The sequence below is a fragment of the Apteryx mantelli genome, chromosome 22, assembly GCF_036417845.1.
Source record: "Apteryx mantelli isolate bAptMan1 chromosome 22, bAptMan1.hap1, whole genome shotgun sequence".
NCBI lineage: Eukaryota > Metazoa > Chordata > Aves > Apterygiformes > Apterygidae > Apteryx > Apteryx mantelli.
The window spans coordinates 9,574,349-9,596,715 of NC_089999.1; the positions used below are offsets into that span (position 1 = coordinate 9,574,349).

General features: G+C 51.5%; 2 protein-coding genes across 6 annotated transcripts in view; both read right to left on the minus strand.

Annotated features, from left to right (window-relative positions):
- Positions 1–9,928: 9,928 nt before the first annotated feature.
- DHRS13 (dehydrogenase/reductase 13) lies at positions 9,929–12,305 on the minus strand. Of its 2 annotated transcripts, none has more exons than XM_067309517.1 (5): positions 12,144–12,305; positions 11,934–12,052; positions 11,261–11,384; positions 10,813–11,124; positions 9,929–10,229 (listed from the first exon to the last, which is right to left on the minus strand). In XM_067309517.1, exons 1-5 carry the CDS (start codon positions 12,268–12,270, stop codon positions 9,934–9,936), a joined length of 978 nt encoding a protein of 325 aa, XP_067165618.1. In that variant the 5' UTR covers positions 12,271–12,305; the 3' UTR covers positions 9,929–9,933. The 2 variants fall into 2 exon arrangements, with proteins under 2 accessions (XP_067165618.1, XP_067165616.1); XM_067309515.1 differs by having other exon boundaries at positions 11,261–11,462.
- Positions 12,306–12,863: 558 nt separating this feature from the next.
- PHF12 (PHD finger protein 12) overlaps positions 12,864–22,367 on the minus strand; it is a 33,323-nt gene continuing 23,819 nt past the window's right edge. The window contains exons 10-15 of one of the 4 annotated variants that reach the window (XM_067309760.1): positions 20,897–21,019; positions 19,386–19,529; positions 17,209–17,307; positions 16,527–16,609; positions 14,712–14,850; positions 12,864–14,027 (exon numbers count right to left, since the gene is read on the minus strand). In XM_067309760.1, coding sequence (XP_067165861.1) covers positions 13,693–14,027; positions 14,712–14,850; positions 16,527–16,609; positions 17,209–17,307; positions 19,386–19,529; positions 20,897–21,019 — 923 coding nt within the window. In that variant the 3' untranslated portion in view covers positions 12,864–13,692. The remainder of the gene's footprint in view (positions 14,028–14,711; positions 14,851–16,526; positions 16,610–17,208; positions 17,308–19,385; positions 19,530–20,896; positions 21,020–22,367) is intronic. The other 3 variants (XM_067309761.1, XM_067309762.1, XM_067309763.1) reach the window with 3 other exon arrangements.

Below are 22,367 nucleotides of genomic sequence, written 5' to 3' on the forward strand. Positions count from 1 at the left end.
AGCAAACTAAAATCAAAACCAATCTGACTGCCTTGGGTTTGATGAGGTGTGGACAAAAAGGCCATTTGAAAAGTGCTTCAGCTGAAAGCACAGGATTTCTTTTCTCTTTTCTTTTTTGTCTTTTAAATTATGCCCCGTTATCCAGGGGTCCCCCGTGCAACTAGACAGCACAGATCACCACCACAGTCTGCGTCTACCCCAGGACCTGAAAGTCCTCTGGGTCTTATTTTGACCATCACATTTACTGTCTGGCAAGTCTGAAATGGCAGGAGTATCTCCTGCAGCGTCCTGGACATCCTCTGTGCTGCCACTCGCAGCAGAGAAGAGCCAGCAGCTGTGCAGTCGTGAGTGATCCAGCACCCACCACACTTCAGGGCACGACACGGGGCTTACATTGCTCCTTCCCGCTACTTGCGGTGCCTCCCTTTGAAGGACCAGGAGCTGGACACAGCCAAAGGCACCGCACTGGGCTGATGCTCATCCGTGGTTTTGTAGGTACTGGTCGGTCCCGTGTCCCCAACGATACTGCCGGCAGCCCCCCGCTGCTCTCCACAGTCAGCGCTAACCCCAGCACCGCATCTTCACGAGTGGCACTAGCACACCGGAAAAGCTGCGCTACAAAAGCTGCAGCACCGCATAAATAACAAACACTGAAAACTCTTTTCAAGATCCACACCCGAGAGATGGGATCGTCTCGCCGCGGCCCAGGCTAGGCGGCCCCGGAGCACTTCTGGCCGTAGCCCTGGGACTCCCTTCCAGCAGACAGAGCGCCAAGCCAGTCGCCAGGGAAGTCAGCCCCAGCGCTGCTCTTACACGCATCCCTCAACGCCCTCCTCGCTTCCATAGGCCTCTCTTCACATGGCAATTTTCCAAAGGCTACTTTTTCTTCCCAAGTACCTTATAAAGTCAGGAAACTTTGTTATAATCCAATATGGCAAATGACAACACACAGAATGCTACTGTCTTTCAAATCAGGGTTTTATTTTAGTTTTTTTAAGCAGTTTAAGCACTTTTTAGCAACCAGATTTGTTCTAAGTACATGCTTCAGCATCTTAGGCCGTGATACACCAGCTCTGCCCTGGGAAGCCATATAGGAAATCCATCTCCTTTGCCTCACCAGTCACTCACTGGAGGGGCCATATTGTAAACCAACCACCCTTAAGCCCACCAAAAAGCCAGCAAATCAGTGCTGGAGGAGAGAACATTTGAGCTCCTGTGAAAATACCTATTTCTGCCCCATAAATACTATACCTGAGGCTTTAATGGTCCATTGGATTTGACTGCATGTAGAGCTTAGGTAGTCTCCAGAAATCCTCTGACACATTTAAGACTAAGATCTGACCCCAGCAAAACTGAAAGACACTGTCTGGATTTTCCACGTTTTTGATTCAGTGAACGAACACAGCTGCTACCTTTAGGCGGTCTCAAGAGGGCACCCTACCAGCGACCAGTCCTAGGTTTCCACTCCTGGCAGGGAGGGAGCTCTGCAGCTCCCCAGCTCTGACCAGGGCTCTGAGCTCCAGTGTCTCAGCCAGATTACGGCAGCAGGCCCTCCCCACCCTGCTATGCACCATCACATTTATTACCACAGTGCCCGAGGGCCTCAGCAAGCCAAGCGCCACACCAACAGAGCAGACAGTCAGCTTTGGCCCCGCGGGACTTCTAATCTAAGGAGGCAAGATGGAGCCAGAGTAGAGGAAGAACACACGTGCAAGTAAAACAACGTGACAGCAATGGTGTGGGAGCTTCACAGTTGCGGGATGGCAGAGAGGGCAGCCAGTGGGTGCGGAGAAGGCAGAACTATAACATTAGCAGAGAGCAGCCACACAAGACAGCCCTTACGAGAGAGACAACATTTATTAAGTCACCTGCAACAGGTCAAAATGAAGAAGCGAAGGCAGCACAGATCCAGGCTGGGCACTGGAGGGGAATCTGTCCTTCCCCACCTCCCCACCATACTCACGCATTTGGCCGTCTTCAGCTAAAGTTCCTGTCCGCTTTGCTGGCTTCCAAGCAATGCCGTTCTTACACTGGGAGATCAGCTCCATCTACAATTATTAATCCTCCTATTTCAGCAGGAAGCAAACACAAATGGGAAACTGAGTTACACGCTTTTCAGATCTCTCGTGCTCCACAGCATAGAGGAGTATTCTCCCGTCATCTCCAAGACAGCTTCTTGCTAACTTCTTCCTGCAGCTGGAAGACTATTGCAGTTAGACAGGCAAAGAGTTACAGAAGCCACTGATACAATATCTGGCAATGTATTATCTGTAATGTCACTTAACATTTCTTAGTGGACATGAGTCCAATCAGCTCAGCCTTTTAGCCAGGCCCTTGTTTTCCAAGAACAGGAAGGGGGTTGTTCCCTGGCAGGCAGGAAAAAGCAGCTTCAAACGGAAAGGTATTATGTTTCACAGGATATATGCAGTCTTTAACTTCTCAGCTGTACCCTGGTGATCGTTTCATAATAATGTTCTGAGAAGACTCGGTGCCCTAAAACCACCTCTGTTACAAGAAAAGAATGTGCCTCTTCACACAATTTTTTTCTTCTGCAGGCAATGCAAGGAAATACCTTACTTAGTATCACACCCAAAGTGAGCCTGCGCTTGCTCCCCAGCACTGCATCGCATTTCTACACTGTGCGGCTTGCGACATATCATGTAGCTTAGTAAAGTGCTCAAAACATTAAAAAACAAGCAAACAAACAAACAGGGAAAGCTCTAATACATGTCTTCCACAGGTCAGCCTGGAAGCATTAAACAGGAAGGGAATGCCAGCTGGTTGTTTTCACGCAAGCTGGACGCCTGAGCACAGCAGAGCTCTGTCGTGGTAACGCAAGTCGGATGAGCTAAACACTAATTTTCCATTGCAGTTTTGCAGTCTCCTTCCCAAGTCTTAGAGATCCAGTGAAAAAGGAACCAACAAAGTGAAATCTTTGCAAGGCTAAAGAATAAACCCTCTTGCACAATGAGATCTGGCAGAGAAATTGCCTTTTTAAGCTATAATACGCCCACTGTTCTAAAAGTCTGGGTCTCACAGCTACTTGGCTATCACTTCCACAAACATTCACCGCGCCTCTTCCGGTGCAGTGTAATACAGCCAGACACACTACAAATGGAGGATTCATAGCCAGGAAGCTGCCATCCACCTTGGCATCCTCCCAAATGAAGGGGTCCCATGTTAAAGCAAGAATTCCCAGAACCAGGAGAAAACACTTTGTCTGTTTCTCATGAAATTAGATTAACCATTTGAGAGTTTCTAGATAAAGGGAGTTTTCCAGCAGATTCAGGAAACTGCTGCCCTTGTGGACAGCATATATGGAAAAACGCAAGCCCCAACAGTCTTGTGGGGACACAGCGCTCAAAGCATCAAAGACCAGACCTGCAGGACAATTTAAGCTTGTGAACAAACTGCATGTTGTTTGCTCTACCAAGGTAACTTGAGGCAGTGACCTTGTATTCTGCCCGAAAACAGTGGCCGACCATTCAGAAAAGCAGGTCATCAATAAACAGGCTGCTACAATATCCCAGAGACTGTTGCAGGCTGAACGCAAGAACAGAGCAGACACCGCTCCCTTCACTTGCACAGACAGAGCTCCCATCTTCACATCTCAGTTCAGGGCAAGCTGGTGCTGGAATCTCCTCCTCCAGGAGCACTCACCGCTGAAGCTGAAAATAAACAGACTGGGTTTGTTACAGAAATGGCCCTGTGCTGGGAAATGTCATGTAATGCTAACAATCGAGCGCAGAAAGACAAGGAACAAATTGATAACTGAAAGCAATTAGTGAAAGAGACATAACAGGAAGGAGAGAAAAAAGGCAAAGGAATACATAAAGAAACTCACCTAATAAAGCCAGGGTCTAGACTAAAATCTGTGTCTGGTTCTTAGGCACCAATATGAATATAAATTAGACTCTGTCCACAAGCAGAAATGAGATCAGGTTGACAAAAATTAAACAGATGCAGGATTCTGAGCTGAATCTGTAAAATCCTCGCGCAGACTCTACGGCAGGTGAAAGGAGGTTATGCTGGTTAGCTCATTTTGGATGAGCTAAACCAAAGATGACTCATTTTACACTGCGTGTATCAATGTGTCAGAGTGAGTTTAAAAACACACATTTAGTTTAACTTATCTTGTAAAAAGAAACCCAGAGGAGACTGAAATCACAGGAAAGTTGCATGACAAAATCATGGAGATGCTACCTTGAAATTCCTCCTGGAAACTTAAAGGAAAACCCCCAGGCTATTCTGTCCACCTCTTTCTCCTGCTCTGCTCTCTGATGAGTAACTCATAATTCTTGGAGATTTAACAAGCATCTGACAAGGAAAACCTTGAGTTCCATCAGGTGCAAAAAGCTGAAGAATTGCCTCCTGAGAAGGAGGCTTGATAGAAGAGCTGCGAGTTGCCTTTTGTGTAATAGGCGAATAGCTCTATTTAGAACAGGCTATCTCATGCTACTGTCTAGAGCCAAGTTGTGATGCTGCACTCTGGACAGCAATCACTAAGCAACACAGCTATAAGCAGTATAACATCAATCGCAGTTAAAGATTTTTGGCTAGCCACAAGTAAAGAGTCTTACTCTCCCAGAGCATTCAGTTAAACCTGGCAGACAACGATCAATCGCTGACGTCAGAACTCTTCTGCCTGGTTTGCCCCGTGCGAGGGGTGGAATACCTCAATCTCAGTACTGGAGACCAGTACTGAATTCTGGCTCCAAAGGCACGAATGCAGACGAGGACAAAACCTCACATGAAACCCAGCTGAAGCTGCCGGCTCCACCTTCCCCCAAACTCGTATTGCTTACAAAGCCAAAGAACTGCATTGCAGCTAGGCAGTGTTGCGCAAACCTGTAGCTGGAAGTGAACTGCTGAACTAGATGACCCAGATGCCATCGGCCTTCCACCATGGTCTTGAGTGTTAGGTCTCTGATGACTCTTGCTGCTCAGCAGACCCTCCTCAGGGAGCCAGGGCTCTACGGAAAGCCTTAGCCCAGCTCTGCAGAGCACAAACCCAACTCACCACTTTCCTGTGAGCACAGCTCAGCCTGATGTCTGCTGTTACCACAACAGCGTACCATTGCCAACTCTAGGCCAGTGTGTCAGCTGCTACCTAACCCCCTTTCTGCAGGATATGGCTCAAACCATCTCCTCCCACTCTGGTTTCATGCAATCGGTTGATCTTACCTAAGTGTAGTTGTCTCTCCTTATTGAACTGCATCGTATTTTTTTCAAACCATTTGGTCAATTTTTCAAGTTCATTTTGGTTCTAATCCTGCTCTTCAAAGCTCTCGAATCCATTCCCAGCTCAGTATCGTCTGCAAATTTAATAAGCACGTTCTTGGTTCCATTATCCAAGCCAAAACAAAGAACTTACTTGATAAATCCTTTCAGGTGAACAGGGAACCACTGTTAAGTTCCCTGGCAATGGTTTTCCAGTCAGTTTCGTACCCATTTTATGGTACCTGAGAAACCAGGTCCTCCTCACGCTGTGGACTGTAGGCCTCCTGTGCAACTCAAATGGTTAGCAGAGCTTCAAGAAGCTTTTATGTCAGGTTTTCAAAACTTGTAAGAAAAAAAGTACCATAAAACAGAACAAAGTCATGCTCAGGCTCAAAGTCATGATCTGTTCCTCTTGCAGGAGTAAGAGATGGATGCAAAAACAGGATGAGAGTGCTTATAGTAGCTCTGGAAGAGCTAACTACCTTTAACTGCTGGGGCACAGCAAGAAATGTTTACGCAAAAAACTAGGAGTTACTACTAGCTCTTAGTTCTTTTTTCTTCTTTCATACCATGAACTGACCTCCAAATGTTTCAGTCCTCAGTTCTGAATCACCTCGAGGTTCATCTGGCAGCTGGGTCTTTGCTGCGTAGTGCCACCACACAGCCCTCATCTGCAAGTCTCCTAACTACGGAGCGTCAGGCAACACTGTTTATGAGAACGGCAAGATGGAAATGGCCATTACAAATGGGATCTCTTTGTCATTAGACTATGCAGAAACATTACAGCATTGTATTTCAAAACTGGCAGGCTGACCCTGAGCCGCGGAAGCTGCATTCAACCAGAGTGTAACCCAATATCAACATCACACATCTGCCCAGCTTCTGCATATACAGAAGTTCCCAAGGTGCAAGTCAACTGCTCCTCGAGTACTAGAGGAACCAAAATGTCTCACAAGAAAATGAAAAGAAAGAACACCACTCTTCAGAGGAAACCACATGCCAAGGGAGATGCATGACTAAACTTCCTTCAATAGCCAAAGGCTAAATTTTTAATAAAAAAAACCTTTTCAGTTAGTTTAATGATTTGGAGGTACCTTCCTGCAAAGTGAAGTCTTTCAAGTAACAATTGTATGACAATTCAACGTGGTGGTCAAACATGTGCTTTTAATATTATATGATGTTGGTTTATTCTCCCCTCCCACCCCCCCAATGCACACACAACTGACTCAATACCTTGCACATAAATGCTGGCCCTCAAGATCATCTCTGCTTTTCCCTGACTGCTCAAGTTCCTACAGCTACAATTGCTTGGGGTTACACCCATCTTACTAATGCCCTGGCGTTCACTCAGCATGTGAACACCGAGGAGTTACAGGGTTGCTGGAGGGCAGCGGAGCTCCCAGGACCTCTCTAGCTGCCCCAAAGCCAGAGCTGGGGCTCTCTGCAAGTGTTTGCAGACCATGTTGGTAGCAGCAGAGGAAGGCCATGCCTGGTGGCAGCACTGAACGCAATTCCAACTTGCAGAGCCTGGCGCGATTTGCGCTCCCTTCCCAGCACCCAGCTGCATGTTAGGGAGTGTCCCAGGCTCGCTGCTTCCCAGTTGCGAGAAAATGTAATGTTGGAACTACAGACAGATGCCACAAATTGCAGTTGGCTCACCTGCAAGCCATGTCTTATAAACTTCAGAACTGAACAGAGGTTAAACCAAACTTTAAAAAATGAATGGCCACCCTGGGACACCTGGAGCCAGGCTTCTCAATTCCTCCTGCTGTACGTGGCATTTTTATGAAGGTCCACTGATTATGAAGGGGGGTTTCTCATATGGAAGTGTAGTACCAGCCCTAGATCTGCTGGCTGGCCAGGCTGCACACGCTGCCTTCACAGCTGGGAACCAGTGATGTGCAACAGCTGCTCAGAGAAGACCAGAAAAGCTGCAAGAAATATTGCTGCTCCAGACAGCTGGTGCGTGTGGTTTGTAACTCCTCAGAAGCAGCCACCACAACAGGCGTATTTGTTTCCAAAACTGCAGCCTGCTTCTGACATCTCCTCAGTAATTCCCATAACAGATCTGTCATCCAAGAGAGACGAACCAATAAAAGACCAGCTAGAAGCAAGTGCCCCTGCCTGCTGAAGATTTCAAGCCCAGGGCGGTCTAATTGCTTCCAAAATGGGACAACATAGTTTCATGTGCACAGTAGAGCTGTAACCGTAACACATCTTTGACATTCACACACATTTTTTCCCAGGCAAGTTTAGGTTCGAGCATCACAGCCCCTGCCACAAAAGCAGCGTTGACAGAAAGGATGTAACATGACTGAGGGCACCTGCATGTAGCCTGGTTATCATTTTGCACATGGTCCCAGTCTGTCACATAACAGTGGAGTACCCAGCCCCCGCTGCAAGCTGCAACATCACGTAATGGCAATTAAGGCAAGCCTGTGCTCAGCCTGGTCTATCCCGAAGCACAGTCTTGAGCTTTGGCAGAATATCGGAGCTGCTACAGGCATGGGATTTCACTGCTGGCTAACTCTAACCTAAGCAGCCAGCTGATCTGATAAAAACGCACGCGTCTCGTGAGCGTTAACTGCTTCCAGTATCAGCACCACTGAAAGAGCAGGTGACGTCCTAGTAAAGGAGCAGCAGTAGGACACGAGTGGACCAGGAGTCGCGGCTGAGGAGTAACAACAGCTGCACGTAAAAGGGCAAAGAGAGGGATTTCAAGGCACCATGGGGGAAGACCACGGCCCCCCTGCCCAGGCAACTAGAATACCGCCTCCTCCGCGGCCTCGCTGGAGAGCAGAGCGGTGCGGCGCAGCCCGGCCGCGCACCCGCCGCGCGCTGCTCTCCGCCCCCGGCAGGGCGCTCACACGAGGCCCCCCCTCCCCGCGAGCTGCCGGGAAGGCTCCGGGCGCAGGGAGCCACCGCAGTGCCCAGGGGCCGCGCGGCAGGGACCCCTCCGCCGCCCCAGCGCCCCCCACGGTCCCTCGGCGAGGACACCGGCCAGCACCCCGCGGTCCGCCACAGCCGGATCCCCCCCAACGGCAACGTCCCAAGGTCCCCCCATGACGGAGACCCCCCCTCGGGTCCCCCGGGGTCCCCCCTCCGCAGGGACCCCCCCAGCGCCCCAGGGCCCCCCCACGGAAGGGACAGCTCTACCCCCCCCCCAGCTCCCAGGGTCCCCCCTGCCATGGCAGGAAACCCCCAGTACCCTCAAGGCAGCCCCCCCCATGACAGGGACCCCCCCCCCAGCTCCCTCAGGGCCCCCCGTGGCAGCACCCCCCCGGCCGTACCTGCCGCACCAGCCCCTCGCCGGGCCCCACCGCGCGGCAGTTGCCCACGGGGCGGGGGGCGCCTCCCGCCCTGCGCCGCGCCCCCCCCCCCCCGCCCCCCGCCCCCCGCCACCCGCCACCCGCCACGGCGCGTCGACGGGCGCGTCACGCGGGCGCAGCCATGTTGGGAAGGTCAGCGCCTCGCCGCGCCACGCCCCGGGGGCGGAGCCCAGGGGACCTCCGCACCGCCGCCATGTTGAGTGTCGCGTGCCTCCGAGCGCGCGCGCGCGCGCACGAGAACATGGTGCGCGCGCGTGCACGGCGCGGCCGCTGCACCGCAGCGCATACATGCGCGTGCAAGGCACAGCATGCTGCACTGCCCCACGTGCATATGTGTGCATGGTGCGGCCTGCTGCACTGCAGCGTGTGCATGGCACAGCGTGCTGCACTGCCCCGTGTGCATATGTGTGCATGGTGTGGCCTGCTGCACCGCAGTGCGTACATGCACGTGCAAGGGACAGCATGCTACTCTGCCCCACGTGCATATGTGTGTATGGTGCAGCCTGCTGCAGTGCATGCATGCGCATGCAAGGCACAGTGTGCTGCACTGCCCTGCGTGCATATGTGTGCATGGTATGGTCTGCTGCATTGCAGCGTGTGCATGCACATGCAAGGCACAGCGTGCTGCACTGCCCCACGTGCATGTGTGTACATGTTGTGGCCTGCTGCACTGCAGTGTGCGCATGTGTGTGCAAGGCACAGCATGCTGCACTGCCCCATGTGCATATGTGTGCATGGCATGGCGCACTGCATTGCCCCATGTGCATGCAGCTGCAAGGCACAGCCAGCTGTATTGCAGCACGTGCATGCATGGCATGCTGCACTGCCCTGTGTGCATGCACATGCAAGGCACAGCAAGCTGCATCATGGCACATGCACGCCTGTGCAAGGCATGGGGGCTGCAGGGTGTGCATATGTGTGCAAGGCATGATGTCCTGCAATGCAGCACATACACATCTGCGTGCAGCACATGATGCCCTGCACTGCAGGTTGTGTGTGCATGTGCAACGCTCAGAGCATTGCACTGCAGTGCATGCATGAGTGTGCAGTGCCACAGCACTGCATTGTGGCAAGAGCCTGCACGCGCACCGCAGGGTGTGCTGCACTGCGGCATGTGGTCCCCAAGGGCTGAGGCAGGGCTGCACAGGGGCTTCCTGTCACATTTCCCCGCTCTGTGTCCCTGCTCAGTCCCACCACGGTGACGCACGGCTCCCGCCAGCGGTGGGGGCCGCAGGAGGCAGCACCACTACTGGCTCCAGGCCAGCAGGGACCTGGGTGCCCTTCACCCCGCTGCGGGCACTGCAGCCGCAAGCACGACCTGGCCCGGCCCCTTCCCGCCCGGCTTCCCAAACGAGCCTCCCTCCGTCTCTCAGGCGAGCGGCGTTTATTGCCCGCGGGCGGCGGGGGCGGGCGGGCGGCGCGGGCCCAGCCCCACCAGCCGCTCGCTGCCCTCCCAGAGCGCCCGCGCCAGGCCGTCGTCGCGGCCCCGCGGCCACGGCTCCTGCGGGCGGCAGTCGGCGAAGTAGCGCCCGCTGAAGCGCTCCAGGCCCTCCTGCGTGGCGCAGTACAGCGGCGTCTCGGCGCCCTCGGCGGCGTCGCGGAAGAAGAGCCAGGCGAGCGGCACCAGCAGCGGCTTCAGCCAGAGCGGCGCGTGGCGGAAGATTTCCGTGTTGACGAAGCCTGGGGCGGGGGCAGCGCCGGTCGCAGCCCGCTCCCCGCGGCCAAGGGCCCGCGCCGGAGACGCTCGCTCCGAAACGAAAGCCGCTTCCGCGGGGCGGCTGGAGCATGGCCGGGGCCGTGTGCCATGTCCCTGCGCTGCATCGTGGCAGAAGGGCGGCATGGGACATTGCTGTGGGGACACGGTGCGCGCCCAGCCTTTGCACATCCAGCATTGCTAGTGTCTTCCAGCACCGCCTGGGGCTGGGCGCCTGCGCTGGCCTTGCAGCAGTGCTGGCACCACTCGGCTTTGCTGTGCATGCTGCACTGCGCAAAGGGATGCAGTGTGCAAAGGGTGTGCTGTTCAAAGGGACACCCCATGCAAAGAGATGCACTGTGCAAAGGGATGCTCCATGCAAAGGGATGCACTGTGCAAAGGGATGCTCCATGCAAAGGGATGCACCGTGCAAAGGGATGCTCCATGCAAAGGGATGCACTGCACAAAGGGACACTCCATGCAAAGGGATGCCCGGCCCACCCGTCCCCTCCCGACGTGCCCAGCTCTGGGCTGGGGGCTGGAGCTGGGACGGGCAGTGCGGGGCCATACCTGGGTGCACGGCGTAGCACGTCACCTCAGTGCCCTGCAGGCGCGTGGCCAGCTCCCGGGCGTGCAGCACGTTGGCCAGCTTGCTGTCGCAATAGGCCTGGAAGGTCTGCAGCGCCCCGCGCACCGGCCTGCCCAGGGCGGCGGGGTCGAGGCGCCCCGAGCAGTGGGCGCTGGACGCCACGATGACCACGCGGCTGGGCGCGCTGCGCTGCAGCCGCTCCAGCAGCAGCTGCGTCAGGAGGAAGTGGCCCAGGTGGTTCACCTGGAAGGTCAGGCCGTAGCCGTCCTCCGTCTGGCCCCCGGCGCTCACCCCTGCGGGCACAAAGCAGCACCTCGCCCGGGGGCTCTGCAGCCCCGGGGCCTGCAGGATGGGCCCAGCCAGGCCGCGCATGCTCAGGCGGGCGCAGCCAGGCTGCGAGCTGCCCCCGCGGTGCCGTGGGGTGCTCACCCGCGTTGTTGATGAGCAGGTGGAGATGAGGCTCCTCACGCAGGAAGGCGCTGGCGAAGGCCCGCACCGAGCGCAGGCTGGCCAGGTCCAGGTGCATGAACCGCACCTCCGCATTCCCTGTCTCCTGCAGATACAGCACGGCGCCTGGGGCAGGGCTGGGGGGCTCATCCAGCCCGGGGTGGGGGGATGCACCGTGCCTGAGCTGGGGGGGACTGATCCACCTGGGGCAGGGGTGCATATGGGGGTGCACCATGCTAAGGGGTGCACCGTGCTGGGGGTGCACCACGGTGGGGGTTAGGGTTAGGTGCCCCATGCTAGGCATGTGCCATGCTGGGGGTGCTGGGGCTGCACTGTGCTGGGGGTGCACCATGCTAAGGGGTGCACTGTGCTGGGGGTTAGAGTTAGGTGCCCCATGCTAGGAATGCGCCATGCAGGGGGTGCACCGTGCTGGGGTGTGCCATGCTGGGGGTGCACCGTGCTGGCGCTGCACTGTGCTGGGGGTGCACCATGCTAGGGGTGCACCACGAGGGGTGAGCCATGCTGGGGGTGCGCCGTGCCGGGGGTGCAATATGCTGGGGTTTGCCATGCTAGGGGTGCCCCGTGCAGGGGCGGCCGCGCGGGGCTGCCTCCCCCGGGAAGCGGGGTGCGGGGCTGCCGGGGGGGCGGCGCTCACCGTGCGGATGCGGCTGGCGGCGGCCTCCCCCCGCGCGGCGCTGCGGGCCGCCAGGACGACACGGGCGCCGCGCCGGGCCAGCTCCCGCGCCGTGGCCGCGCCGATGCCGCCGCTTCCCCCTGCGGAGCGGAGCCCAGAGCGGGTGAGGCCGGGCCGAGCCGAGCCGGGCCGAGCCGAACCGAGCCGGGCCGAACCGGGCCCCGCGCTCACCGGTGACGATGGCGGTGCGGCCGCGCAGCGACGGGCGGGCGCGGGGCGGCGCGGGGCGGCGCAGCGCGTGGTAGAGCAGCGTGTAGAGCGCCAGCAGCAGCGCGGCGCCCAGCAGCGCCGAGCACATCCCGCCGCCCTCCCCGGCCCGGCCCGGCCCGGCCCGGCCCGATCCGACCCGCTGCACCGCCGCCGCCGCCGCGGGGCAAGGTCCGCCCCGACGCGGAGCCGCCCCGTCGAGCCCGCCCCGCCGCGGCCGCGAGAGCAGCGGGAGCGTCCGTGAGCGCAGGCGTGAAGGCGCCGGGAGAGCGAGCAAAGCCTCCGCCTCCGTGCGCGGAGGAGGAAGCGGTAAAGCACAGCAGAGCTCCGGCCCGAGGGCAGGGCGAGCCGGGCGCGGAGGGAGAGGCGCAGCCTCCTGCCTCGCACCAGCTGCGGGCCTTGCGCCAGTCCCCCCACGCGCAGGGCAAGGGGTGCAGGCAGCCCGTGCACAGCCCCACGCCCTCACCCCGAAGGGCGAGCCCTGCCTTCGCCCCCTTGCATGCCAAAAAGCTCCTTTCTCCCTCCCACCGTGCTGCATCCTCCGGCGGCCGGAGCCCCAGCCCAGAGCTGCCTCCAGGCACAGGCGAAAAGCCCCTTTCCACAGCTGCCGGGATCCTCCTTCGGGGTCAGATGCTCTCTAGCAGATCCGTGGTTGTGGTCACAGAGTTAAGACAGACAATCAGAAAACAGAATGTGAAGTATTTTTTTTTTTATATACAGAATACAGGAAAGTTTCTGTAAAGTCTAAAACGTTACAATTACTATGTACAGTGGAACTAGCTGTTCTGCTGCGGGGAGGTGGCATATAAACAAAAGAGACAGACAGGTTACGACAAACGATCTGCTACAATAGACAATTTGAGGAACGTCATACCACATGTAGCACTGTACACAGCTTTAAAACATTGAAAATGCCATCACTGATGTATTTACACAGAATCCAACACTTTTCCTTATTTGAAATAAAAATAGGATGGACACCAGGAAAAGAACTCATTTCTCACTGCCCATAATACACAGTAGCTACTTGTAGTGCAACCATAGCAGGGAGGGATGGGAAAAAATAACTGTGGGAAGAAGAGCGCTTCTTTACATTAAATAAAACAATGATATTGTATAGATTTGCTGTATGAAAACTGTATTTCTCTTTTAATATAAAACTATTGTCACTGGCACAAAATAGAACAAGTTTCTGATTATTTTACAACTGCATGGGAACTATCTGTCAGAGAGAGTCCTTGAGTCAGACAGCGGTCACCCCTCGCTCTGACGCGTCCTGCTCTCACTGCAGTTTTCCTTTTAAAATGAAATGTATAGTACAAATATATGTGCAAATGCCCCTAAAACTTGAGCAAAAAAGAAAATTAAAAAAAGTTAAACGTTCTTCATTTCATGCAAACGGCGTGTGAACAGTCTCTGGGCCGACATAGAAAATCCCACCTTGGTTTGTACATTTTTGCATTGCAAGAGTCTGAGGGCGTTTCCTTACTCCAAAGCTCTCTTCCTAAAATTCCTAGGGAACAGAGTTGGACCGCAGCACGGGCACCTGGTGGGGTTTCAGAGAAAGCTTCTCCTCCAAGTCCATGTCTTGTACTAAGGCAGTGTCCCCCTTGGGCTGTTTGGTCGCAAATTCAGTAATGCTGAAAACAAACTGCAGGCAGCCCAATTTGATATAACTGCCGTGGTGGAGCAGGGCTGTCCCCTCCCAGCCAGCCCCACTGCCCCCTATCAAGCTAGAGCTGCTGGCTTTGCAGTTGCAGGGTTTCCGATGCTGCCCTTGTGCCTGGGAATTCATCACAGCTGCTTCTTCATGCGGCTCCTCTTCCTGTTTTCTGCTTTTGTGTCGTTCTAGAAAAGAAAAAACCACGTCAGAATCAGGCGGGCCAGAGTCAGACCAGAGGGTGGCAGCTTGTTTTAATCGACAGGGGCTACTGTTGAGGTGGCCCAAGAATAACATCCTCTAGCCATGAGGCACTTCAGTCATCTGCAGCTAGCAGCTGATACAAGAGAAACAGGAGCCACCCCACAGCTGCAGAGGTAGAGAAGAAACATTTACACACCTATTTTGGCAGCCAGAAAAGAGGAAGATGATCAGGTGGAGGACTGGAGTAAGTCATGTGGGTCACGGGGTGCTCGTAGCACAGCCCAGATCACTTACTCGACGTCCGGGAGGACGTGCCACGCACGCAGCAAGCCACAGAAAACCCTGCAGTCCAATTCAAAGCCCTGCTGCTTGCCGGAGCTGATGTCAGGAAGGGACCCGGAACGTGGCTAACTTGAGCACCAGGGCAAGAGCGGGGTTAACAGCTGGACACTCTGCAGGCGGAGGCACTTGCCAGGCCAGCAGAGGAAGGTCTTGTGTAACCCGCGGTCTGGCTGAGGCCTGGGGAGAGACTCTCCCCCTTCTGCAAGAGGTACACCAACCATTGCGAAACACGCAGCGCCAACTAGGAGTCAATTTACACCCGCTCCTGTCCCCCTCTAAGAGCTTCCTCTGGTGTTATGTGGGGCTGGCACCGTCTCAACACTCACTTATCACGCTCTGCACTTTGGCAACAATACTGCTGGGAGGAGTGGGCGTCATCTTCTCCGAGAAGTCACACGAATACAGAACGTTGTCCACAGTCGTCCCATGCTCACTGTAGTTTAACAGCTCATAATGTTTTGTATTCTGAAAAAAGGGAAGGGGAGAGAATCAAGGCATCAGGTCAGAAAGGCATCTGCCCATATTCCCCTTCGGAGCACTGGAACAGAACCCCTCTCCCCCACTACCACTGCTGCTCACTTACTAAACACTTATGTTTAAATGAGGGCAGTTAAAATATCCCTCCAGCTCCAGAGACCAGCAACCGAACCTCATACGTGGCTCATGCTCACAAAATGACTGGCTTTCCAGCAAGAGCTGCTCTCCAGAACGCTTCCAGGCATGGAGGAAGGGCCAAAGCAGCTTTTGAGAGAAGTGGACTTTACCTACTGCACTTGGACCAACAGATCTTTTGGAAACAGGGGTTCAAGTCGATTTTCACAAAGCAAGTACGCCATGTTAACAGACCAAACTAGATACACACTTAGCCTTAGTACTGTGCCTAAAAGGAAAAAGGTGTGCTTTGGAAAGCAGACACAAGATGGCAAGAGGGATGCCAGTATGCTGCAGCAACCACAGGAGAGAGACAGTCTTGGATTCATGGGCCTTCTGCGGGCCCTGGAATGCCAGGAGACATTACCATGACGTACAGCATTACACAAGCAGTGTAATGCTCAACTGATCTTTGCAGAGGACGTTGCCTGAATGGAGGAGATTTTGGGTTAGCTCACAGGAATCATCTGAGGGCTGAAGAACTTGTCCTCAAGAGACTACACAAGTGTAATCTAGTTACAGAAAGTAGCCATGCACAGGGGAGTAAATTTTTCTTAAGCAGCCTACTTGATTGCAGAGACCAAGGCCAAACAAGAGCCAACGGGCAAAAGTAGAGACCACGGAGAGCGCTACATAGAGGGAATTCTCCCTCTCTTGAGGGCAGGCACAGCCATAGGAAACTTTCCTGCGTATGGAAGAAGTTCAATGTCTAGAGCCTGCCTTAGGATCGACCAGGTCAAGGAGATGCTTCAGCTCAGATGCAAGATCTGGATCCCACGAGAGCATTACTGAGGGCAGAGCAGCAATGGCTAAAGCATGAGGGTCTGTGGCTTAATCTGAACCCTGCTCAGTAGCTGACAAACAGCGATACCAAAAGCTGTATCTTGCTTCAAGACTGCTAAGAGACAGCTCTCTAAGGGCACTTTTTTTGGTAGACCTGCTTGTCTTACTTCAAGAACAAATCTATTTGTGGACTGTAATTAGGAGGCAATTGTAGGCCTCTGCCTATGCCTAGAACTTAACAAATTTTTAGTTATGTAATTTATACAGAGCCTTGCAGATGGGCAGAAACAATTTGCACCACTATCACACCTGAAAGCAAGAGACTTGGAGCAACTCCTTATTTTGTTCCAGCTGAGATTCTACACAGGCATGTAAAAGTTCACCTTCTATTAACAATGCAGCTGGATCAAAAAGTATCGAACCATTTCTATGCCTTCTTCTTTCCCCAGATGCCAGCAGTGACAGTGCTTACTTGTGGTCAGCCTTTGTCCACTAGCAGTTAGCTCAGAGAAATCATGCTGGCAGAGCTCTGTGCTTCAGAAAAGGGTTTGACAGAAAATGCTGACACAGCCTTCATTTGAGTGAAACCATTCACAATCCTGGCTCTTACTTTGTAGCCCACAAAGGAGCACCACACAAAGACAACCTGCTGCCTGCATCTCTAGCTCCCACTGCCATGCATGCCAAATAAAGACTCAGGCACTCACCTCATCATAGAATATGCAGGCATGTTTGCCGGACACATAGTTACAGTGACCATAGCTTGTAAGGCACACATCCATATCAGCTCCTGTCAGTGGAAAATACAAAACAGGCTCAGTGTGTTAAAAAAAAATAAAAATAAATAAATCACACAAAAAAACTGTCAGGCAGCAGAAAGCAACAGACAGAATTAAACTTCAATTAGCAGAACAACAGGGGAGCAACCGCCTTTGTCCGTACTCCCAGGACTGCATGAATAATGCTGCGATAAGCCACTGAACAAAGTTGCAGTGGGGGAAGGGAAGGTAGCTGCTACATTAAGCAGGAAGGCTGAAGAGTATTTCAGAATTACTGGGCTTTCTAGAGTGTTAGAGGAATCTGAGCAGAAAGAAATGAAAGCCGCAAGCAAACCTTAACTCTTCTCTCCACCAGTCAGTCAGACAACCTCAAGGAAAGCTGTGTTGCTACCTTTGATACCAGCCAGGTTACAAAGGCGCAGCCCTACATCAAAGGCTTGAGGAACATCACAGCAGACAGGGAATTTCCACATTTCTTGGTAGTGAACAATCCCAGTACAAGCAGCCAGAATGGGTCTGTTTTCTTCAACACTCACTCGACAAATACATAGGGAGGGGCAGTGAGAACCACCCCGATTCTGAAAGATCAGGGCTGGAAAAAGCTACTCACCTGTCCCAATGTAGAGGGTTCGATAGCACATATTAACTGCACCCCCTAAGCCCATCAGAGGATAGAACACTGCCCGGGCTTGCACTTCCTTTCTTTGCACTGCAAGATAAAGAGAAAGCACTTGAACAATGTTATCAGCTACGAAGCTGCTTGACTCAAACGTTCCAGCACTAGACTCTCCAGAAAGCACAGCTCCTAAGGAGGATGCAGTCAGCTTTGGCCTTAACTCCAGTTCGCAGCCCTCTAGGAATGTTTGTGGATTTTTTATTATTATTATTATTTTTAACCAGGCATCAGGGAAAAGTGTTCTTACCAGTAACCCACACAAACCAGGCAACTGGGGGAACCTCAACACTGAGCGTGAACAACAGAGCCAAACTGAGGAGAACATAAGCTTCCTACTGCAAGCTTCTTTTTAATCTCTTCCACTTTTGGGAATCAGAGAGTTGAATCTTGCTGTCAAAGTGCCACTTAAAAAAAGTTTGGTGCTGGTCAATGTCACAAATTTCACAGCTGTAATTTAACTTCTAGGTAAACTGCAGGAAAAATGCACAGGCTGAACATGCCTTTTGCAGGGATTAACCTAATTCCCAGGAGAGGATGATTTACTGAGCGGACTTTTCTCTCAGGTTAGTCTTTGCAGCACATTCAACAGTGGCTGGTCCAGGACCGAGTCTCTAAAGCAGCTCTCTGCCAGCTGAGTTCAAGTCACACATTCTCACACGCCTGTGTTAACTGGGCAGAAAATCAGCTTGCATGGAACAGATCATCAAATTCTGGACCATATAGGCCTGGTCACGATTTGAGCAGCTGTCTTTTGGAGATAAGCTCCTTTCATCCACACAGTTTAGGCCTCTCCTGATGCCACATCCGCATGACAGTTTTATGCCAAGAGTGTGAAATCAAAGAACAGAACACAAGGATTATAAGAGTTTGTTTGCAGAACCACTGATGTCAAGAACATTGGCCAGATTAAGTAGCATTACTAGACATGCGGCACTCAATACAGCTGAAAAGTGCAGGTTCCCATTTCAACATAGCTGCCCTGCACAAGTCCTTTCAGCTGTGTTTTTGTTGACTCAATGGGGCTTCCTAGAAGTTTTAGATGTAGGATTTTGTCAGCAATGCTAAACAGTCAGCTGGATGCATCCATTCCCATCCAAACGGGGTGATGGGTTAAGAGAGCATCAACCTGCCTTTTGGGAAGCAGACGGCTGAAGAATTTCCAGAAGTCGGCTGGCTGGGAGCAGCACAGGAAAGCAGCTCATATCACAGCCTGCTGCTGTGACCTACAGCAGTGCTTACCAGAAGACTGACAAAGTATTCAGGGAATGCTGCAATACTACAGCAGCAAGCGAGCAGGCGAACAGACAAGCACAGAGTTTCAGAAGAAGGTTACTGACACTAGCAGACTTCCAAAGATGTTATCTTGAATATTTACCCCCAGGCCTAGCAGATGGGGAACAAACTACTGCTCCCACAACAAGGCTTTCCAGTTAGCACCTGAAAGCAGATTAAACTTACTGTATTTAGGAGGAACAAGAAGCCACATTCCCAGCGCAGCTTAAGGTGTTAGTGATGCCAATACCAGTGACCATAACAAACAAAACCCATGCTGAACTGAGGCCCCTGGAGATTTCCAACAGAAGTGCAAGTTGTTTTCCATTATTTTAGTTGCATTTAGTGTTTCAGCTTCACAGTGACATTATTCTGAGTGGGCAAAGACAACTTCATACTGAAGCGTATATTCCGTGCCCGTGTTTCTCCTGTTCACGTATTTGTCCCATAAGCAGCTTCTCCAGAAAGAGAGCAGGATTTTATACATTTCTTGCCCATCTCAAAGGTGTAAAAAAGGCAGCTGAACCTTCCCCTTTCTTGCTAATTCTAAGATGAATAATATACAACTTCACTAAAGATTTCCAGCAGAAAAGTCAGAAGGTCCACTGAAACTTTATTGAAGGTGTTTTCATTGCCATAGTTTGTACTAAATTAAGTAGAGGGACCTGAAGGAATTTCAGGCCAATGGATATCCAGGAGAGGAATGAGAGGAAAGAAACATGAAAGGTGGCATCTGCCAGATACCAAAAGAAGAGGGAAGATCTCCTTGAGTGAGGAGGCAAGGTAGTGCCAAAAAGCTATGGCTCAACATAAATCAACTATTCTAGGGCTGCTCTTACCTTCAATGTGGTTCCCCATAGGAGATTGCTGATGGGAAGTGACACTGCTCGCTATAGACTGAGCTTTGGAAGGAAAGAGCTGATGTATTCTCTGCAAGGCCAGAAACTTGATCAGCTGCTCATCCAACATATTTATCTCAATCTCTGTCAATAAACAAAAAGCAATTAGTAAGTTATTCATGGAAAGGGTGCCATCTGAGCTGCACTGGATTTAACTGTCCCACTTTCAAACTTGTCATTTGCTTCAACAGCACAGACTGACAAATTTTGCAATACCAAAGAATTTACACCTAGGCGATCTATTACTTGATATAATTTCATTTTAGCAGTGTGTGGGGAGAACGTGAGCTATGGCTGGAAAGCTACAGTTCAGCCAGCAAGTGAAGTTCAGGGAACAGGGACTGGTAAGTTGAAAACCTGCAGTTACAGTTCAGAATCTACAGGTCTGTAGAGACGGACATTGCCCCTTTGGGCAGCAGGTTGGGTACTTCTTGTGAAGCTTCGTTATCTAGTCAAAAAGTCTAATTTTACATTACAGAGGAAAGGAGCAACCAACCGCCTTTGGAGCAGCTCAGGCTCATTCTTGAGTCGCATGGTTTCATAGCAGAGTCAGTTAAACAAAACAGGGTAATTAAGACAATATTATTAACGAGCTTTAAAGCAGATCTGTTGCTGATAGCTTAAGTATTTCTATTTGTAAAGCCCTATGGAGATCTGCTTTCTGGTAGCAAGCAGGTTGACTAACCTCTTTTTCAAGAGCTGTCTCCACATGAATGACAGTTAAAACAGCAAGCAGAGGAAGCAGAGATATAACGGCCCTTCCTGATAGCAGAGAGGTAGTCTGGGCTAAGCTGAGCAGTTGGGGTTCACCCAAGAAAAGAGGGTCAAACTGGCAATGCAAGAAAGACTGTTCTTCAGATGTAGAAGCAGTCACTGGCAGCAGCCTCGCTACGCTACCGATGATTGCTGTTTAGCAGTCTTCTCCTCCTGAAGTCACTCCACTAAGATTTGGCATTTCTTGCCAAGTGCAACAAAAGGAAAATATAAATGTGCCAGTCTAGGAGAAGACTGACAGAAGCAGAAATAATTCAGAAAATTAACTGATCCATTAAAGTATCACCACTCAGGTGACTGTTTGACAAGATCTAGAATCATTGGACTTTATACACATCAGGAACACGTCTGGATTGCAGCTAGCACCATAACATGGGAGGGCTGCAGGTTTCTGCATGTGAATTCCACCTGGCAAGCAGCCCGTGCAATAGCATTTTGATCATTCCCCAGAAAAGCTTCAGGCAGAAACACTTCATTGGCTTTGCTGCCTTGACAACACCACAAGTAGGGAAGCATGTGACATATTTAAGGTAATGTACACCCAGCCCCTCCCTCACCTGACTGCAACCTCTCTTTATCACCCAGACTTTTCCTTAAGCACAGACCGAATGCTCTAGGCAAGCAAACACACAGAATGCATAGGGCTAGCAGAGACCGACAATGAACTAAATACTCACCGCCATCCATAAATGCTTTCAGGGAATTGGTGAGGTCCAACATAGCTGCAGAGTTTGAAGTGAGTGATGAGGGTAGAGTTAAAGCGCTTCCTATGGATAAGGTGCTGGGACTGACCTTACCATCTACAGAGAAAGATGGTGCAGAGAAGATATGTCACTGTGACGTTCGTGAGACATGCGCCAGCCCTCAGAGTACACTTAGTTTACAAGCTGCTCAGAATGACTAAATTTGCTTGTAGCCATGTTTTGAAAAAGGCCTGAATTAGAGACCATTAGCTTTCTTCCCTTCACAGAAGGATGAGTCTGCCTCAAATACTTTTCTATCAACTTCAGTTGTCAGAGGAATTCTGGACCTATACATTCAAGCTCCTGTTCCCTGTTTGAAGAAGCCATGAGAGATCGCAAGCAATGCCATGCTACAGAGATTGATGACATGAGCACCAAGTCCCCAGGAGCTTAAGAGCTTGCTAAACCTAGAGAAGTTTTCTAGGTAGCTTGCCTAAATCTGAACATGTATAAAAAGTACATTTGCTGCATTTTGTTTTCTGTGTAATTACCAAGTCTTGGGTGCACTGCACTGGCTGCTAAGACCGTGACAGTCACAGGCAGAGTTGATTACTTACAAAATAAGATGCTATTGCTTTGGCTGTGATTATACAGCTGAAAGACTATGGCAAATGCCAGGAAACAAAATCCCTTTAATGCCTATAAAATATCCAGTTCTTATCTTGAGTTGGTCCGCTTAGAACTACTGTAAGTCTGAAACTTATAACAAAAGGCGGCGAATGATTCATTTTTCATACCCAGCAACAAAATGCGCACCCTCTTCTCAGACCATTGTTTAAGATTTGCTATGAATATATATACATACACATGCATCATGTTAGATAGAAAGTCTGCCTAAACATTTAAGTCTTTCACAAGCGTTGTAACCATAGCACAGTGTTTTAATATGCATTGTGTAGAACCCAAACTTCGCACTTAAAGCAATGATTTAACATCTTAAATAGCTGCAGAACTATGCAGGGCTTGCAGTGCTCTTCAAACCACAACCAAGAAGTTTTTTGCAATATGGTCCCATTTTCCTCCACCAGAAGTTCTCCCAGCCTTGCATTTCTAAGAAGGGCACAGTCAAGCTAGCAGCCTTAGAGTAACTCAAGCTGGCTCAGCAATGAGCAAGGAACCCAGCCACCCTGGGAACAGACTTCAAACAAGAGGTAAAGCTCAGAAGATGCTCCAAAAAGGAATTTCTAAAAGAACAATATAAAGATGTTGCCTCTGTTACTTGCAATCACCAGATCCACACCACTTCACACAAGCCTGACACGAAGCAATTAGGAACGGCAAGAAGAGAAGTAACAGACAGCTCTGTTGCATGCTTTCCAGTGAACCTCCACAAAGGATTTAACAGTAAGTTTTAAGCTGATTTGGAGGATGGGAGAAGGAGAATGCTTTAAGTGAAAGCTTATTC